This window comes from Triticum urartu, chromosome 2 (genome assembly GCF_003073215.2).
Source record: "Triticum urartu cultivar G1812 chromosome 2, Tu2.1, whole genome shotgun sequence".
NCBI lineage: Eukaryota > Viridiplantae > Streptophyta > Magnoliopsida > Poales > Poaceae > Triticum > Triticum urartu.
The window spans coordinates 30,984,732-31,004,026 of NC_053023.1; the positions used below are offsets into that span (position 1 = coordinate 30,984,732).

Sequence of the window (19,295 nt, forward strand, 5' to 3'; positions counted from 1 at the left end):
ACTAGATTATTGACTCTAGTGCAAGTGGGAGACTGTTGGAAATATGCCCTAGAGGCAATAATAAAAGGATTATTATTATATTTCCTTGTTCATGATGATTGTCTTTTATTCATGCTATAATTGTGTTATCCGGAAATCGTAATACACGTGTGAATACATAGACACCAACATGTCCCTAGTAAGCCTCTAGTTGACTAGCTCGTTGATCAACAGATAGTCATGGTTTCCTGACTATGGACATTGGATGTCATTGATAACGAGATCACATCATTAGGAGAATGATGTGATGGACAAGACCCAATCCTAAACATAGCACAAGATCGTATAGTTCGTTTGCTAGAGTTTTTCCAATGTCAAGTATCTTTTCCTTAGACCATGAGATCGTGTAACTCCCGGATACCGTAGGAGTGCTTTGGGTGTACCAAACGTCACAACGTAACTGGGTGACTATAAAGGGACATTACAGGTATCTTCGAAAGTGTCTGTTGGGTTGGCACGAATCGATACTGGGATTTGTCACTCCGTATGATGGAGAGGTATCTCTGGTCCCACTCGGTAATGCATCATCACAATGAGCTCAAAGTGATCAAGTGGTTGATCACGGGATCATGCATTACGGTACGAGTAAAGTGACTTGCCGGTAACGAGACTGAACGAGGTATTGGGATACCGACGATCGAGTCTCGGGCAAGTAACGTACCGATTGACAAAGGGAATTGTATACGGATTGATTGAATCCTCGACATCGTGGTTCATCCGATGAGATCATCGAGGAGTATGTGGGAGCCAACATGGGTATCCAGATCCTGCTGTTGGTTATTGGCCGGAGAGACGTCTCGGTCATGTCTGCATGTCTCCCGAACCCGTAGGGTCTACACACTTAAGGTTCGGTGACGCTAGGGTTGTAGAGATATGAGTATGCAGTGATCCAAAAGTTGTTCGGAGTCCCGGATGAGATCTCGGATGTCACGAGGAGTTCCGGAATGGTCCGGAGGTGAAGAATTATATATAGGAAGTGCAGTTTCGGCCATCGGGAAGGATTCGGGGGTCACCGGTATTGTACCGGGACCACCGGATGGGTCCCGGGGGTCCACCAGGTGGGGCCACCCATCCCGGAGGGCCCCATGGGCTGAAGTGGGGAGGGGAACCAGCCCATAGTGGGCTGGTGCGCCCCCCTTGGCCCACCCCCTGCGCCTAGGGTTGGAAACCCTAGGGTGGGGGGGCGCCCCACTTGCCTTGGGGGGTACTCCACCCCCCTGGCCGCCGTCCCCCTTGGGAGATTCAATCTCCAGGGCCGGCGCCCCCCAGGGGGACTATATAAAGGGGGGGGGGGAGGGAGGGGCAGCCGCACCCTGAAGCCTTGGCGCCTCCCTCTCCCCTGCTACACCTTCCCCTCTCGCAGAAGCTCGACGAAGCCCTGCTGCGGTGACTGCTGCATCCACCACCACGCCGTCGTGCTGCTGGACCTTCATCAACCTCTCCTTCCCCTTTGCTGGATCAAGAAGGAGGAGACATCACGCTGACCGTACATGTGTTGAACACGGAGGTGCCGTCCGTTCGGCGCTAGGATCTCCGGTGATTTGGATCACGACGAGTACGACTCCTTCATCCCCGTTCTCTTGAACGCTTCCGCTCGCGATCTACAAGGGTATGTAGATGCACTCCCCTCTCGTTGCTAGATGACTCCATAGATAGATCTTGGTGAAACGTAGAGAAATTTTTTTGTTTTCTGCAACGTTCCCCAACATATTCTTCATATGCAGTGTCAGCACCCATGTTGCTGCTTATAGAGTTCAGATGCATTTTCAATAATTTTGCTGAAAGTTAAAGAAGAATATAAAGCAACAAGTGTTACCTTTTTTTAGTATTGAGAGCATCTACTTCAGTACCCACTGTTTCCTTTAGGGCTCCAAGATTCATGCTCTCTTTGTAATGCCCGGTTATGTAACATATCACATTCAGTAAGCTCAAATGAGTAGGCATGCAATAAATGTAATCTCATTTTTTTTGAAATTTTTGAACTGTTATGATGGGCTCATACCAAATTGAAAAGATACGCCCATCAAAGTGAGACCTTGCCAAATTGAAAAGATATGTCCAAATTGAAAATAATTACCTTAGGCTTAGGGGGTCATCTTCCTGGATCTTGACGCCGCCCGAGTACTTAAATAAATTACAAAAAGGAAATCGATTTGCAGAACAGAAAAACAACATGTGCAGGGGGGCATATGCCCCCCTCCTTGGCGCACTTCACCATGTTGTATGTATTCACTAGTTAGTTGTAGTTGAGTACATTATAATCATATTATTTGCATCATATAATCACATATAGATGATGTATCGAGACTTTATTTTCCAACTAAAATTATGTTTTTATCTTAATGCCTTTATTTTTTCATGATGTACGATATATATTGTTGAAAGTATATATGTTAATATGTTAATATTCATTGTGCCTCAATCGCACTAGGATCTCCATAATGCTAGGTCGGCCCTGGCAGGGCACTTCGGGTGAAGGTGGCGGCGAGGGGCTGCCGCTACGAGATGGCGGCAATATGCCCAGCAGCCAAGGCCGATCGCCGTCGTGATCAGGGCAGATGACTACAATGATGACAACATCTCCTTGAGGTAGGCTCTCGGAAGAACCCATGGTCCTCGGTGTGGTTGGAGCTATACTAGAGAGGAGAAGGTGAGTGGCCGGAGAAGCAAGAACCAAGAACTCTTTGGGTGTGTGCTACGAGGAACAAAGTGCTCTGGAGGAGCGTGACTGGGACTTTGCACTAGGTGGGTTGTGCATCTTGACATGGACATCGTCATCTCTCGTCATCATAGGCACCCGGAGGGCCCCGCACTACGTGTCACCACATCACATACATATTGGACTCATATAGTATGACGGAACAAATAGGCAGCTCAAGCAGCGGCCCGTTCATCCTGCTAAACTCCTCTATTAGTTCGCCGTTGACTGTAAAATTAATACATTACGATTGTTTTGTGGTAATATTGGTCAGGAACCCGCCCTTTCCCCTAGTATGTAGTAATGTGAGTGGCTGGTCTTGGCTGCCAGATAGGCTACTAGCATGAGGTGATGTGTTAGACTGGCTTGTCGGGCATACGGAGTGGCTATGTACCCCAAGCACGGTCTATCTATACTTCCCTACTCCATCTCATGTTCCTTCCCTTTTCTTCCTCTTGATTATCCAACTGCTTCATGTTCTCATATGTCTTTTCATCGACACCTTAATGGTAACATTATGTATCAAGCATCGACCTGGAACCCCACCTTGAGAAGGCATGCTATCGCACCAGTAAGGCAGTAACCAGAAGTAATGATGCAACTATGCGCAATTCTTTGTGAGCTGCAATAAGTAATAGGGCATCATGAAAACTATGAAAAATGCAATGAAAGCTTTGCAGTTCTTGCTAAACATTATAATCTAAAATGAATTTTTGAATCGACGATGACGACGACGACGACGACGACATGTCGCATCTATTGCAAGCACCCCTTTCTCGTGGATTTAACGAAATAAATAGAATGCCGGTGCAAATATGTGTAGTTGGTAAGTAAATCCGCATCCAACCTTGAGATTCATAGGACTGAGTAAATTTATGTCCGACACATTTTACATTTCGGGAACATGGCAAGTTCTGCTGGGACAAATACATGGATTAATCAAAAAGGGAACATTTGTAGCCTGATTGTGGCATTTTGCCCAACAAAATTTCGCTGTGCAAAATGTTTTTGGTTTCCATTGGATAGAAAAAACATATTTTCACCGCGTAAGTTTGTCACATGGGAAATTTTGTACTGCACAAGTTTGAACAAATATTGTGTCCTTCCAGGGTAAAAATGTCTCCAGCTTTCCGTGACTTCCCACAGCATACCCTCGGGACAACACAGCAGTATAAATAAATATGCAGCAGTTGGGTCCCTGGAGAGGAGCGGTACACAAATTCCACACGAGACGAGGGGAGAAGCGAGAAAATCCAAGGTCGGAGGGGCAGAAAAGGCAGTTCGGAGGGGAAGAAATGGGGTTCAAGATAAAATTCAAGAACCTACTGCGCGCCACGGGAAGCAGCCGATACGGCGGCGCCGCCGCCGCCGCCGCCGAGGCTGCACCGACGACGCCACCACGGGTTCCGCTCGCACCACCGGCCGCGTCGCCCACCTCGCCGGCCCCGCTTCAGGCGCCACGACCCCCTCCGCGACCCGCCGGCAAGGACACGGTGAGTTCCAGCGACCTTTTCGCCGAGATCTCATTTGTCTGGTGAAATTCGGTGCTTCTGGATGTTCTTTATGTTTCCGCGTCTTTCTTGTACACAGTTCGCGGTGGACATGTGCTCTTGGCTGTCGCATGTCGGATCGGGCGTGGTGCCCAGTTCGTGGGGATGCTTTCTTGGCTGTAGCATCGGCCGCGGTCGTAGGTTCCTATAATAATTAGTTTAATTCTTGGATGGATAGGTTTGGTACTCGCGGGCCCTTCTGCTAGTCAGTGTTGTGCTAGTTCTTGTGCCTCATGTAGTTCTGGCGCGGTTCTTTGAATTCTTGGATGGATTGCTGCATACTCGCGGACCCTTCTGCAAGTTCTTTCTTCCTGCCTTGTGTAGTTTCTGAATTTCTTGCCGTTGCCGAGGGAAAAATGGTCGGATTTTCTAATTTACCCAAAATTGTGTCCTGCCAGTTCTTCTTGGTATAGTCGCTTGACATGGCAAGACAACCTAAGGATTTCCCTCTGTAGTTCTGGTTTTGGCTGAACATTTCTCTTGTTTCCCTGTTCACCCCATTTGTGCTGGAAAGAACATTTTACAAGTGAAGCAATGCTCTGCCATTTTGTAGGATGAAGGAGCGGACGATGAGGATTGGCAGGAGGTGGCGGATGATGAGGTGAAAATTTGTGTTCACTTGCTGCTAGTTCTTCTTGCTATAATTGGTTGACTTGGCAACCTAAGGATATTTATAGCAAGAGAACCTAAGGATTTTTCTCTGTAGTCCGGACGGCATGTTCTGGTTTTGGCTGAACATTTTTCCTGTTTCCCTGTTCACCCCATTTGTGCTGAAAAGAACATTTTACAAGTGAAGTAATGCTCTGCCATTTTCTAGGATGAAGGACCGGACGATGAGAATTCGCAGGAGGTGGCAGATGATGAGGTGAAAATTTGTGTTCCCTTGCTGCTAGTTCTTAGTTCAATTCCATGACTTCACTACCCAAATTTGTGTTACACTTGAGTTGTTTGTCCAATTGTTCTGAATCTGAACCTAGAGAAGGATGTCTCGTCAGTCATAACAGTGTGCGATTCCTTTTGTACTTGTTGATTGTATTCACTGGAGTCCGAATCAGTAACCACTCTTGTTTTGTGTAATATCATAGCATACTATCGGCCTTATTTGTGCTAGAATAATGGATCAGCAATTATTTAGGATGAAGTACCAGATGATGAGAAAATCTACACTTTGTTGTTCATGAGCGGTCAAAGCAAAAACCTCCTACATGATATTCTTCGGCATGATTCAGTGCCGCTCAACCAAAATGAATATTTTTTCACAGCGCAAAAACTGGAAGCAACTTCTGGATGGGAAGCGAACATACCTCCGACCACCAAGGGGGCACCATGTTCTCAGTGATGTTTTCAAGTGTCCGGATACTCGTAAAGCTGCATTAGGACGCCAGGTGTGAATATCGTTTCTCCTCTGTTTTTCAAGCTCATCAGTCATAGATTGCATGTTCACCCCAATGCAGTGCATTCTTTTATTGTGCTGATGTTCATACCATCTGACCTCCTGAACCTCCTAGCGATACACTTCAGTAGATAACTAGATATTCAACAATTAAATCTATAACATTTCTAGTGAGCTTTTTCAGTATCACAGTCTCTGTTTCTTGTCTAAGACAAATATTACTATCCTAAAATTGTCACTTTTTTTGCGGCAATAAAATGTGTCATTTTATCCTGCTATACCATCTGGGGAAGACATTGGATACTTTCTGAAATTCTTTGATATTCGTTTCTTCTTCTTCTGGAAAAATCATTTTGTTAGACATTAGTCGTTATACTGTGCAATTAGAATGGAAACTGGAACTTTCTCTTCGCATTCAGATGTAGATAAGGTCGTAATGTGTCTTGCGAACAATGAGAGTTTGGGTACAGAAGTTCTTAACTTCTTATAAGTTCTTACTGCAGGCATATTTCATCTATCTAGTCTGTTTGCACGTTATGATCGATGACCCTTGAATGTTGAAACATAGCTTTTTCCCATGAAGTCCTCAAATCATTTTTCCACCCAATTTAGTGGCTGATTCGTTTCTGAAAACTATAAAATATTCTGTTAGGCTTACCGGTTCTATGCCTCATGCTTCAGCATTACTTATTTGAATCCATTTTAAATTTAAAATCACACAAATCATTTACGCCATTTTTGTGATACTGGTTTTTGCTATGGTAGAAACGACTCTCGCGTTTGGTTGAGAAACATTCAAAGAATTTCTTCAAGGAAAAGATCAAGGTTTGTTTGCAGGCAACTAATTTCATGGTAGAAGGCTAGAAACATTATTTAGTTTATTGTGCACATCTAACTTCCTTTTATAGATTCTCTGTCAGCATTATGCGCACTTCAGAAGAACTCGTGGAGATGGCAACTGTTTCTACAGGGCATTCTTATTCTCCTACTTGGTAACTATCTCATTTACTTGTTTTTGATGATGTCGCTGTTTTATTTTGCACAGAAGTTTAATACCTGGAGGCTTTTAAACAGGAAAACCTTGGATTAATGCAAGATAGTCAAGCTGAAGTTACTCGTCTAATAGAACATGTGGCTATGTCCAGAGAGAATTTCTGTCGTCTGAAATGGGATAAAGCATACTTCTTAAATCCTGAAGAATACTTTTCAAGTGTTGTTTCTGTACGTATTCTCCCAGCTTACATTATCTTACTTCCTTTATGATCTGTAACCCCTATTTTTTTGTAATACTTCAGACATTTACAGACAAACGAACTCTGCATGAAAAAATACTTGCCAAATTAACTTGCAGTTATCTTACCCCATGCTGCATCACCAGAAAATATCTTTGATAAAGAACAACACCACCACAATGTTTTCAGCACATATTTATTATTTGATTGAACTACAGTGAGCCTTGCCTGAACCAATCTATTGGATAGCATATGTAATATGTAAGAAGAGTATAGAGGAAACAATACTTATGAGTTCGATGGTTTTTGGCACATGTATAACGGAGTTATTGCTGCTACTAGAATAGCTGCCATAGCTGTGATCACATAATTTAGTCAATACCATAGGGTTTCATGTTTGTAAAGAATTAGCCGGCTATTTGAAGCATAGAGTATGTAGACAAAACAGACTTCAGAGATCAAAATAGTACATGTGTGATATATCATCATTTTCCATTTGACTAAAGCCTCCACTTTCTGGAACGTTTTTTTTTGCCTTGATAAATGTTGGAGTAAATTGGTTCATTATGGGTACAGTAAATTGGTTCATTTGACTAAAGCCTCCACTGTCTCGCAGCTTAAGTACCAAGTCCTGAAATAACATCCACTACAAATAGTACTGACTACAAAAATAGTGCCGGATTATGAGCAGTTACAACAGCATTTTGCTAAATTATAGATTTTCATTTCATGATATAGCTTAAATTATATGCCTAACAAACTGTCTTCATGTTCTTTCAGGAGTTCAGTCATTTGGTCAACTCAGTTGCAAATGGGTATGAGTTCTTAACTCAATCTTCTGTAGTGATATTCCTTGAAAGACATGGCAATAAATTTCAAAATCCTGTTGTTTCTTTGTTGTTACATTTAGTTTTAACACAAGTGCTTTTATATTTTGTAGTCTGAGTTCTAATGAGCTGTACAATAGAAGTATACAAGAGTTCGTGCCACTCAGGAGTGAGTATACATACTTGCTGAGATATGTTCTTTGTCTACTTGTTCTCTGTATAACACATTTTTTTGTTAGTTATTTCTTTGCTAAGATTGCTGGCAGAGACTGAGATCCGATCACGAGAAGACGATTACAAATCACTTCTCCCAAAAGAAATGGATGCCCTTACGGTTAGAGTTTCCTACACTATATATTCTTGACTCAACTAATAGATTATCTGTCCTTTATGTTGTAATATTTTAATTCAATATCAACGTTGAGTATTTTCTGTGCATAAACGTGTAAACCTCAGTGTTAAAATTGTGCCACTCTGGACAATTTTACTTTGAACTGAAATGAGATAATCATGACGAAATAAGTCAACCAATACAGATTACGCTCACTGTTGCATATTATTGGTTTTGGTAACAGTATTGCTGCAAGGAGCTGCGTCCTCTGGATGTTGAAGCCGAGGTGCTACCAATGAGGGCTCTAACATATGCACTTGGCATTCCGTTGCGTGTCGAAACTGTGGACGATGGTTTGAATCGTGGAATTCAAGTGAAGCGCCTTGATTTATTCCCCCGATCAGTATCGGGGAAGGGCCCTCTTCATTTGGTTGAAAGCTACTGGTCATCCATCACAACCCCTGAACCACAGGAGATTGGAAGTGGCAACTTGTTATCATCTGACGACACACCTTTGCTGACATTGATGTGTAGGCCTAGGCACTGTGATATTCTTTATCGCAGTGAACAAAACTAAGTGTAGAAATATCACTTCCTGTAGCCTACCTCGCAAGAAAAATCCTGAATGATGGTGTAGAAATCTAGTGATACTATGGGCTTTCTTTTATTGGCATCTGCTCTCACAGTACTTGTGATTAATCTTTGAGCAAAAGCCAAAAGCTGCTTCATTGGTCTGCATATGTCCGGGGTGTAGCTTTAAATAGGCACAAAAAACGAGGGAATATACTTTCTTGCACTGGGAATACATGGTGTGTTTTTCTTGATGTTGTCCCCAACTGCTTCTGTATTTGGTGGTATGCTAGTCGTTTTTTGTTTCTCTGAGCTATTCGCTTTTTCTAATATGATGCAAGTTGATACTCTGAGGAGTTATTCGTTTTTTCTAATATGATGCAAGTTGATATTAATTTACATCATCGGACCACAAGGGAAACTATGAACGATCCAGTGGCAGCAGCCAATATGTCGATCCAGCACTTGTCAGCTCATTCTAAAATGAGATTTTGAGTCGATGATGATGATGAGTTGCATCTGTTGCAGATTGTCTGTTTCTCCTAGGCTCAAGGATACAGTTAATTAAAAGTATTGAACCTTTTGGGACGAACTGTTAATGAATCATGAATACTGCTGAAGCTTGTAGAGTGGAAGTGGATTATGCTGGAAAGTTTTCCAGTTTGGTCATATTCGGTGAGATTGTAATCTCGAAGCACTATAATGCCGCAATAGCAACAAAAACTATTCCTTGGTTTATGAATGGTATCAGAGTCACCATTTTGATCGCAAACTGTGCTCAAACAACAATCAATGCATGTTTGTCACTTCTTCAATCTGGAAATTTGTTGTCTTTCATAGCTTTTTGAATGACACAATTGTCATGGTGTGGATCTGTTTTCTTGAGATTTGACCATTCTTCATAGAAAATGTGTAGAAGTCATCATTTTGCTTGCAACATGTGCTCAAACAACAATCATTGCATGTTTGTCATTTCTTCAATCTGGAAATTTGTTGTCCTTCATAGCTTTTTGAATGACACAATTGTCATGGTGGGGATTTGTTTCCCCGAGATTTGACTATTCTTCGTAGAAAATGTGGAGAAGTACTCTGCAAACTTAGTTGTTATGAGCAATACGTATTTAAACTTGTGAAGCAACGGTTGGGTGATAAAATGGAAGCAGGCCAAAAGTCAGTCCTCGTGGATGATCATCTTGTTTCGATGAGGATATAATGGTTCAAAGTAAGCAGTAAGTACAAAAGGGTGAATAACCTCTCTTAAGCATAGATAATAAGAAATTAGGGAATAGCCAATTAGATCTAGAGATGAGATAAAGGAAGCAACCAATGGTTTCCCCTCCGGTGCCGTTGTGGGCCCCCTTCCCTAGATGGGCCACTTTAGCGGCAGGAGGGCGGCTGAACCTTGGAACTATGCGTCTGGTGTTTACGAAATACGATTAGAGACTCGTTTGCCGCTGGTGTAGTTGGGGTGTGGCAGTGGTGGTGCGAATAAGGTTTCACCGACTGTTCTCGAATCGATGCGTCCCTCGGAGTGACATCGAGGAGCTAGAGGCCAGTTTCCATGTCGGCAAGTCGGATTGGTGAGTTTAGGTATTGGTCTTGCATGTGTTTCTTAACGATGTTGTCCTGTGAAGGGTGGTGGTGAAGTGACGAGTTTAGTTATCGGCTATGTCTCCGACCAATAAAGCCCGACCAGTTTTGGCTTCGTCGCGGTGCTAGTGAGGTATTTGCCCCTAGCTTTGTTTGGCTAGATCTGGGGTGTTTTTTTGACCCTGTTTGTTGCTTTCTTCTCCGTTGCGGCGGTGTGTTCGCTAAACCGTGGTCACCGACGTCTTCTATCTTACACCGATGTCTTCCTGACTACTTCAACAATGTGTTCATGGCTCCGATGGTGATCCTTCCGAGGATCCACTTCACCTGCTGAGTGGACTGATCACAAGAGTTTGGGCCGTGAAATTCAATGAAGTGATCCATATGTTGATTCAACAAGCCAAGCATATTCAAAGTTTCTTGAATAACCTACATGGAGGGTCATATTGCAGATTTCCTATATGTATATATTTCCCAACAACACCAAATAAGAGAGTAAAATACAAATCTGCTTTGTTACTTATGTAATGGAGGGTCCAACTCCAACATCTTCTTTGATTCATGAAGCTAGTATGGTCACTACTCACGTTTTCATGATAGAAAGGTGCTCCCCTTTATTTTGTGGCAACCACTGGAATATCACAGAATGATCTAATGAGCGGCATAACTTATCCAACTTGCAGTCAATTAGACTGCATGGTCTTTCCTTGCGGCATGTCTTACTATTCCATTAGCGTCTTTCACTTGATGAGTCATGCATTTTTCAAAGCATTAGTATGGAGGGCTATAGTTTTCGGCATGGTGTAAAGTGAAGATTGGAAGGAAGGTATAGAGCGAAATCCCTGTCCGGAGTATTCCAAAGGTGTAACCTATCTAGGCAATGAAAAAGGGGCATGTACTTCAATTAAAGGAGAGACCTGTTGGTTTACCAAACCCCGACTCAGTGTCAGATGTTCCCTAGGTCTGAAGGGATCCAGTACCCAACTGCGGGAATCTCCCGGACTTGCATAGTTGGAGGTCCAGAGGCGGCATCGAGCATCACTCATGGTGCATCAGCAGGTGCAGGAGGAAGACGATGGAATTCCTCGGGTACTCGTATGTACATTTGTTTTTGGGAATGCCCAGGGCACATCTAGATGTATTCTAGTTATTGCACATCTAAGTGACTCAATTAAGCATCAAAAGGAAAAGAAAAAAAATAAAGTACCCACACGAATCTGTATGTAAGATCAGTGACATAGGACTTAGATGTGCAATACTTATGGCACATCTAGATGTGCTTTAGCAAAACTGTTTTTATTTTCTTAAAAACAATGTCTTTATCATGGTGTTTTTTTTTTGACATATGACCTTCAAACTTTGCGCAAAGAAAAAAAGGAACCATCTTGCTCTCAACTATCGGATAGATTTTCCTTTTTAGAATTTTCCTATTACTGGATAGATTTTCTTAAGGGTATTATCAAGTTTTATTACTCAAAATCCACATGGAGTGGGATTACAAAAGGATCATGTGGATCAGTGGACCATCCAAACATGCCGTCCCTGATCAAGATAATTTGAAAACTTGGCTAACCTATCAGCGTCACTATTTACTCGGCCTTCAAAGGTAAAAATACAATTAAACATAGATGTACTTCTGACCTTGGTGATGATACTGCTATATGACCCATTCCTTCCATTCTAAATATCACTCACCACTTGCTTCTAATCCGATGCTACGACGAAGTCATGTACCTTCAAGTCATCTGTCAATGAGAGAGCCTCTCTCGGCATGCCATGTATTCCATCGTGGCCACATCAATTATGCCATGTTGGGGCATGACAGGTACATGATCGAGTTCTGTGTTAAAAAAAAAGTACATGATCGAGTTGAGACAGGAGATGTGATCTTTTTTTTTGAGGATCAGACAGGAGATGTTCTTTTTTTTGAGACACTCTCACAAAGCTTTTATTGAACCGTCACAATGTTTACAGGGACGAAATTAAGTTCACTAGGATGGCCTAACTAGACATGGCGACCAACTCCTAGTTGTAAAGCATGCTTCGCGAAATTGTGAGCCTCGAAATTCGAGCTCCTAAACTCATGAAAAAAATTACAAGTAGTAAAACTACTGGAGTATTCTATGATCTCATGTATTATTGCTCCATAAGCTGCTCCACTCCTCTGCTTGATATCATCAACCACTATCTTGCAATCCTACGCCACATGGATGGAGTGTAAGCCCAGATCATCTGCTAGTGCCATCGCTTCTCGGACTGCCAACGCCTCCAATGTAGTAGGATCATTGACGCCCTTAACCACTAGAGCTGAAGCCCTCAGAAACAAGCCTTCTTTGTTCCTGCTTATCGCGACGGTAGAGCCTGCCCTTGCCGTTGCTCTGGTTGCAGCATCTACGTTCACCTTGGCACAGTCACCCGCCGGTGGAAGCCATTGAGTAGAAACCGGCACAAGGAAGCATATGTCCAAAAGCTCAGAGACAGGAGATGTGATCGATACGTGATCGAGTTGGAACGACACCGATAAATGATCTCCAGTTCACCTTGACACAGATAAATGATCTCCAGTTTTTGAAGAAACCGGCACAAGGAAGCATCGAACATACAAAGGATGAAAGGGGTGCTTGGCAGGACCACTGCGTCCACGTAGCGCTATGAATAGTGCCGGCGAGCGAGTGGGCAGCGAGAGAAAACAAAAAGAGGAAAAACGAGCGAGCAGCGAGAGAAAAGCAGCCAGAAGAAAAGACCTAGCCTGCGTCACTCCCCGCAACCCCCGCCGCCGCCTCCTCTCCTGCCGCCGCCGCCTCGGCCTCGTCGTCTCCACTGCGCCGCCTCTTCCTCTCCACTTCTCTCCCCCACCGCATGGCTGCCGTCGCCGCCGCCGCTCATCTCGTTTTCCCCGCAGCTCCTGCAGGACGACGCCTCCCCATCCTCCATCAGCCGCTGTTGTGCGCCCTGGTTCTCGATTCAACTACACATAGGAGTTTTTGGTGCTCTGGTGTTTTTGGTGCAAATTGATCAGGTTTGACATGTATGCTGAATATAATTTTCTTAAATTGCTTGTATGATTGTGATCCCAGTAGGTCAAGATTACATATGTGTAGTTGAATCCAGATTTGCTAAGCTTGGGAGAGAGTATAGCTATTTTCATGTAGTACATCCTTTAATTCTCGATACATTTCAGTCATGCTTCATGGTCTCTCACATGAATAGGAAAAATCTATCATGCTTCATGACAACCTCGCTTTTCAGTTACACTATATCCCTTTCTTACTGTTACAAATATGAACAAATATGAAATATATTAACTGCGATTTATATTGTAACAACTTAACCCCCCCCCCCCCCCCCCCCCCCACACACACACACACACCTATGCACATATTTTCAACACTTCGGGACTCCGTAGACATGTCCTCTACTGAGGTGGGGTTGGAGGTATTGTCGACCGTCCTCTGTTCCTATTCAAGTAGGTGCTAGCTTGGTCCGCCTAAACATGTCTTCACTATGGTAAGTATGTGCTTTGTTTCGAGCCAGACCCTCGTTGAATAGAAAGAGAGCACAGGAGTGGAAGAGTAGAGCAGAATGTGACTATCTCTTCAGTTAGCTTTCTCAAGTTGAAGTAACTTGAGGCAGGTAAGAAACATTAAAACATTTTTTTACATTTATTTCATGGGGGGTGCATATAAGTTTTCTGACAATATAACTTTCAGATCTTAAGCTTGCATTGTCACTAATATGAGCATACTATCTTAATTAAATTACTAATGCATCTGCCTTGATTTTAGGTCCAAAACATTAATATGAAACTAATACTACCATGAAGGCATTACGGGCAGGAACTAACCGTCGTAGCCTCATGTTGCGCCAGCAACTCGGCAAGCCACATAACATCACTTTCCGCCAATTCATTCATCCTCCCATGTATTTACATTCATGCATTCCAAACTTCATTCGAGATTGCGATGACATATGACAGACCCAGTTAGAGGAAGAAAGGAGGCTAAGGTAGGAATCTGAAGTCGTAAGGGATCAACATGACAAAGAACGTGTCAGGACCCCGATTCCAAGTCACATCGATCTAGCTGGTAACACCTCATATCACTTTGCGGCCTCACGCATGGTATTCCCACGGGTGTCGCCTTACCATGCCCCAGGACCGTTTGCGCCTTTTGGCTCACGTATATGGTAGTTTCGCTAGCATCTATATGACAGAGAACCCGGGCCGACATGGCTAGTCGTGAACCCAAAGCGGCACTAACCCATGGGGACAGGCATACCGAGAGGGGACAAATACCGGCAACAGAGAAGAAATACAATCAATGCAATGCAACAGTATGATGCATGAATGTGACATGGCAATAATGTTATGATTTGAGCTAATGCATCTAGCTATGATTTAAATGAAGTTGGTTTGAATACATGATTCAAATTCCAATTCCATATATGATTAATTAAATGCCCTTTATTTGTTTTGTCCAAAACAGAGGACAAACATTGTTCAAACATACATGAAAATGGTACAGATGAATTTCTTGAATTTTTCTGATAATTTTTCATATATAATTTATTTCATTTGGAGCTATAGGTTAATTTCTATGATTTTTCAAAGTTTTGGCTATTTCTGAAATTTCCTGATTTATTTAAAACCCAAAAGTCAATTACTGCATCAGCACTGTGTCATGCCTGCGTCAGCAGGTCAGCAGCGCTGACCCAGGTCAACCTTGACCAGTGGGTCCTGCATGTCAGTGTAACAGTGGCAGCAGCAGAGGCTGACCAGTGGGGTCGGTCAACGCTGAGGTGGCATGGTCAAAACAGACCGGTGGGGCCATGACCATTAGCTTAAATTAAACAGGGAATAACCCTGTGGTTAATTGATGGGTGGGGCCCGTCTGTAAGTGGGTCAGGGGGTAATTAAGATGGGTAATTAGTGCCTAACGACGCGTTTAACCGACGGCTAAACGCTGGCAACCACAGGCCGCGGCGGAGGGGCTCGGGTTCACTCCCCCGGCGCCCAAACGAGCAGCCGAGGGCAGCTACGGGGAGCTGGAGCTCACCCGCATCTAGCGCGGCAAGTGGTGGCAGCGGGGACGGCCGGAGCTCGCCGGAGACGAGCTCGGGGCGGCGCCGGCGTTCGGTTGTAGGTGAGGCGACGGCTACAGCGCTCGAGGGGAAAAACGGAGAGGGGAAGCAGGAGCAGGAGCTCACGGCGGGTGCGACGAGGTGCTCAGCGGGCTCGGGGACGCGCTGAGGTCGACGGGGCAGTGAAGGCGATCTCCGGCGGCCGGTGGTGAAGAAGACGGCGGTGACGTTACTGTAGGGCTCCCGGCGTCGTGTGCGTTGACGGAGACGACGTACGCGACGAGTGCGGAGCTTCCAGACAAGTGGGGAGGCGAGGGGAGGCCACTAGGCACGGCGGCGGTGAGCTGCGCGCTGAGGGTGTGCTCGGGCGGCTGCGGAGAGAGAGCCAGAGCGGTGGGGAGAGGCCAGAGAGGCGGGGAAGTGGGCGAGGGGGTGCTAGGCGTCTCCGGGCGCGGACTAGGACGAAGGAGCGGCCTCCAGCGCGAAGCAGGAGGTGGAGGGCTCCGCGGGTGCGCGTGTGTGTTCGCTCCTGCCTACTGGCAGGAGGAAGACGACGAGCGAGGAGGTAAGTGGGCTGGGCCGGCTTCTCTCCTGGCTAGGTGGGTGGGCTGCTCAGGTGAGCTCCTGTTTCCTTTTTGTTTCTGCTATTTTTTTTATTATTTAATCTTTTGCCACTGTTTTGAATTCAACAGATTTCAAACAATGCCAAAAACATCCTCTGGGTATTTTTATGTTGCTTCATGGACTTTTCCAGAGGCACATAATTTATCGCAGAGCATTTGAAGATATATCCCATATATATTTGAATATATTTTCAAATTCAAATAGAATATTGTCTTAAATTCAGAGACCAAATGATTCCTTAAAAAAATGTTCCAAAATTTTGGTTTGGTATATAACCCTTGCCAAAATTTCCAAAACTATTTTAGGGCATTTTTTGGAAACACTGAATGCAATTTAAAGGGTTTTTGCCCTTCTTTTAAAATAAAATTTTGAGGCTTTCAAATTTCCTCAATTCAAGTTTCTTGAATTTAAATATGATGCAGGATGCTTATGAAACTAATTGCAATCAAATTCTAGGGCTGTGACAGAACGGAGTGCACATGAGCAGGAACATGCGCAGATGTTGGAGGAAACATAGAAACAACTACAGGCGCTGGGTGCACAAGTGCTAGCTCTTACTAAGGAGCTGCCTCCTCCACCTCCAACCCCACCTTCACAACACTAGAGGACATGTCTACGGAGCTCATCTTCTGCACTCATGCCAGTGTTGCGCCGCTTTTGAACTTTGTAATATGACTTGTATAATGTGCTCGACTAGATCCTCTTGAAGCTGAGAGTCAAGTGCTCAACACCATTGTTCTGATAACAATGTGATCTCATTATTGATAACAACCTTGTTACTATAACAATGCTCATGATCATCATCAGTAAATGAGCTAGTTTTAGAGGCATGATTAGGTATCATATTGGCTGTCGTGTTCGTCGCAACATCCGCATGTTGAAGCGTTGCCGATGCCTGTTCTAGCAACGCTCGATGCAAGTTCTAGCACCCTGCACCATCGCCCACAGCATTTTGCGCTGTCGGTTGCAACATTCGCGGTCAACGCTCATGTCGGTCGCAACACGCCCTACATTGTTTGTTCCAACGTCCCACGCTACGGGTCACAACTTCGGCTCCTGCCGGCCGTAGCACACCCGACTACTAGTTCAAACACCCTAAGGCCTCTACTGGTTCCGGCATTCCTACTGTTGGTTCCTGCACTGTCACATCCCTTCGTCGCCGTTGACGCATCTCGTAGGTGCCACGGTTTCAACTTTCCGCTAGCTGGTTGCATCCCTACCGTTGGTTTCGGCATCCTGCGCCACCGGTCAAAGCTTCGGCTCCTGCTGGTTGTAGTACACCCGACTGCTAGTTCCGACATCCCAGCACCGCTCGTCAGGTAGTCTGAGGATGCCCCTCTGCTGGTTCCAGCACCATTGCATCCCTTGGTCGCTGTCGTCAGATCTCATAGCTGGTGTCACAGTTGTGTAGCTTTCTTCCAGCAGGCCGCAGCTCCGCAGACGGGCGGTTGGAGCTTCTCCGTCGAGGCTCGTGATGTTTTCACAACCCCCATGTGCTTCGGTCATAAAAGAGGTTGTAGGGGGGTGGGGAGGTGGGGGAGGCCACTGGCGTGCCCGATGGCGAGAGGCGGGGCACCCCCTTCACCCATGCAGCGACATCGTCTCCCTCTCCCTCCTCCCTACGTCGTCAACTCTTCTATCCTTCGGTGGACAATGTGCGCGTGGAGCAGCATGGTCGCTCTGTCACAAGTTGGAGGCAAAACTGTAGCAGCATTACGATTAGCGTAGTCCAGACGCGCGGTGGCCTTTGTGGTGGCAAGAGAGAGCAGAGGAAAGGCGTGCTAGGACGGCCATCCGTGATGATCCTCACAAAGATGAAGGGGAAAGGTGAGATGGGAACGAGAGGACCGGGTTTCTCGGTCGACGATAAGGAAAGGGAGAAAGGGAAACGGTGGCATGTGTCCACAGCAACATGGCACGTGACCGTGCGACCGGCCGAACACGAGACCGGTCGCCCGACATGGAAATCCTTTCCTCACAAAGTCACAAGAAAACTTAGTTGTGAAGTTGAACTTACTTGTGAAGTAAACTTAGTTGCGAAGCAAACTGGGTTGTCTTACCAACACTAACACCACAAGGGGCGTACTTTCAAATAGTCCACAGACACAGCGCATCTGATGTCTCACGCGTAGCATCCAAACCCTCTCTCTCTCTCTCCACTTCCAAAACCGCCCAGCTCTTCACAGGCGGCGCCTTGCAGCGAGATGGATCTGACGCAGGTGCTGCCGGAGGAAATACTCGCCGACGTGCTCCGCCGCGTCGCGCCGCGCGGCCTTGCCGTGTGCCGCTGCGCCTGCAAGGCCCTGCTCGCCGTCATCGACGCCCGCCGCCTGCTGCGCGGGGACCTCCTCCCGCTCTCCGTCGGCGGCGTATTCATCAATTTCTACTGCGAACGTGTGTCGGAGTTCTTCGCCAGTCCCTCCACCGGCCCCACCATCTCCGGCAGGTTCGACTTCCACCCATACTGGATTATGATCGCCCTGTTCTTGGCCCATGGGTCTTACAAGATATTAACTATAATGGGTATCTCAAAGAGAGAAAGGATCTCATTGAAGGTGGCGAAGATACAGAATACATGGAATACCTAAAAGAAAACAAATTAGAGTTAAACTCCGGCAAGGAACAGCTAGTGGAAGAAAAGTTTGAATGGGACTCCGAAAATGACAACATACTTCATAAGGAAGATGTGGTTGATGCTCGTGGCAATGGATACTTTGATATCCTTGGATTCCATCCATATAAAGAAATTGCCTTTCTGGGTGTATCAATGTACAGAGGAATTGCCTATCATTTGAAATATTCGAAGGTTCAGGACCTTGGCTACTTATACCCAACAACTTGTCATTTGGCATTGCAGAACGAGTGTTTCATAACCGTGTCATTTCCATATACACCTTGTTTGACAGGGTACCGGTAAGCAATTAACAAGAATGTACAAGGGCATCTTAGAGACTGGTATGCTGGTTTTTTTTTTTTTTTGACGGGTAACTGGTATGCTGGTTGGAACCCAATTGTACAAGAATGTACAATGGCCCAATCATGTTTAAGGCCTTGTTCATTTTTATTTAGCACTGGATTTATACTTATCCAATGAAGTGTCCATATTTTCCATGTCGGTTCTAAGAACATGTGACGTAACAGTGTATCATCAGAAAATGGAAAGTATATCAAATATACTTCATTGCTTTGTTCAACAACGCCAATGTGTTTCTTTCTTATGTATCATCTATATCGGAAACCAATATTTCCCTCAGCGGTATCATTTTCCCCTATTAGTTTTGTTGTTGTTTTCCGGGTCCAGTTGGTGGTTAGTCTCATCCTTGTCTGTTGTCTGAATTCTTGTCCTGCTTATATTGTGGTAC

At 44.9% G+C, this 19,295-nt stretch overlaps 2 protein-coding genes across 2 annotated transcripts; both read left to right on the plus strand.

The window, feature by feature from the left end:
* The first annotated feature begins 3,971 nt into the window (after window positions 1-3,971).
* Window positions 3,972-8,911, plus strand: LOC125540842 (OVARIAN TUMOR DOMAIN-containing deubiquitinating enzyme 1-like). Its single transcript, XM_048704385.1, has 11 exons — window positions 3,972-4,230; window positions 4,841-4,888; window positions 5,105-5,152; window positions 5,550-5,672; window positions 6,446-6,505; window positions 6,589-6,672; window positions 6,755-6,901; window positions 7,693-7,727; window positions 7,853-7,908; window positions 7,979-8,073; window positions 8,315-8,911. The coding sequence occupies exons 1-11, from the start codon at window positions 4,033-4,035 to the stop codon at window positions 8,645-8,647; spliced, it is 1,227 nt and encodes a 408-aa protein (XP_048560342.1). The 5' UTR covers window positions 3,972-4,032; the 3' UTR covers window positions 8,648-8,911.
* A 9,169-nt stretch (window positions 8,912-18,080) lies between these two features.
* On the plus strand, window positions 18,081-19,093 carry LOC125540843. Its single transcript, XM_048704387.1, has one exon. The coding sequence runs from the start codon at window positions 18,138-18,140 to the stop codon at window positions 18,519-18,521; it is 384 nt and encodes a 127-aa protein (XP_048560344.1). The 5' UTR covers window positions 18,081-18,137; the 3' UTR covers window positions 18,522-19,093.
* The last annotated feature ends 202 nt before the right edge of the window (window positions 19,094-19,295 follow it).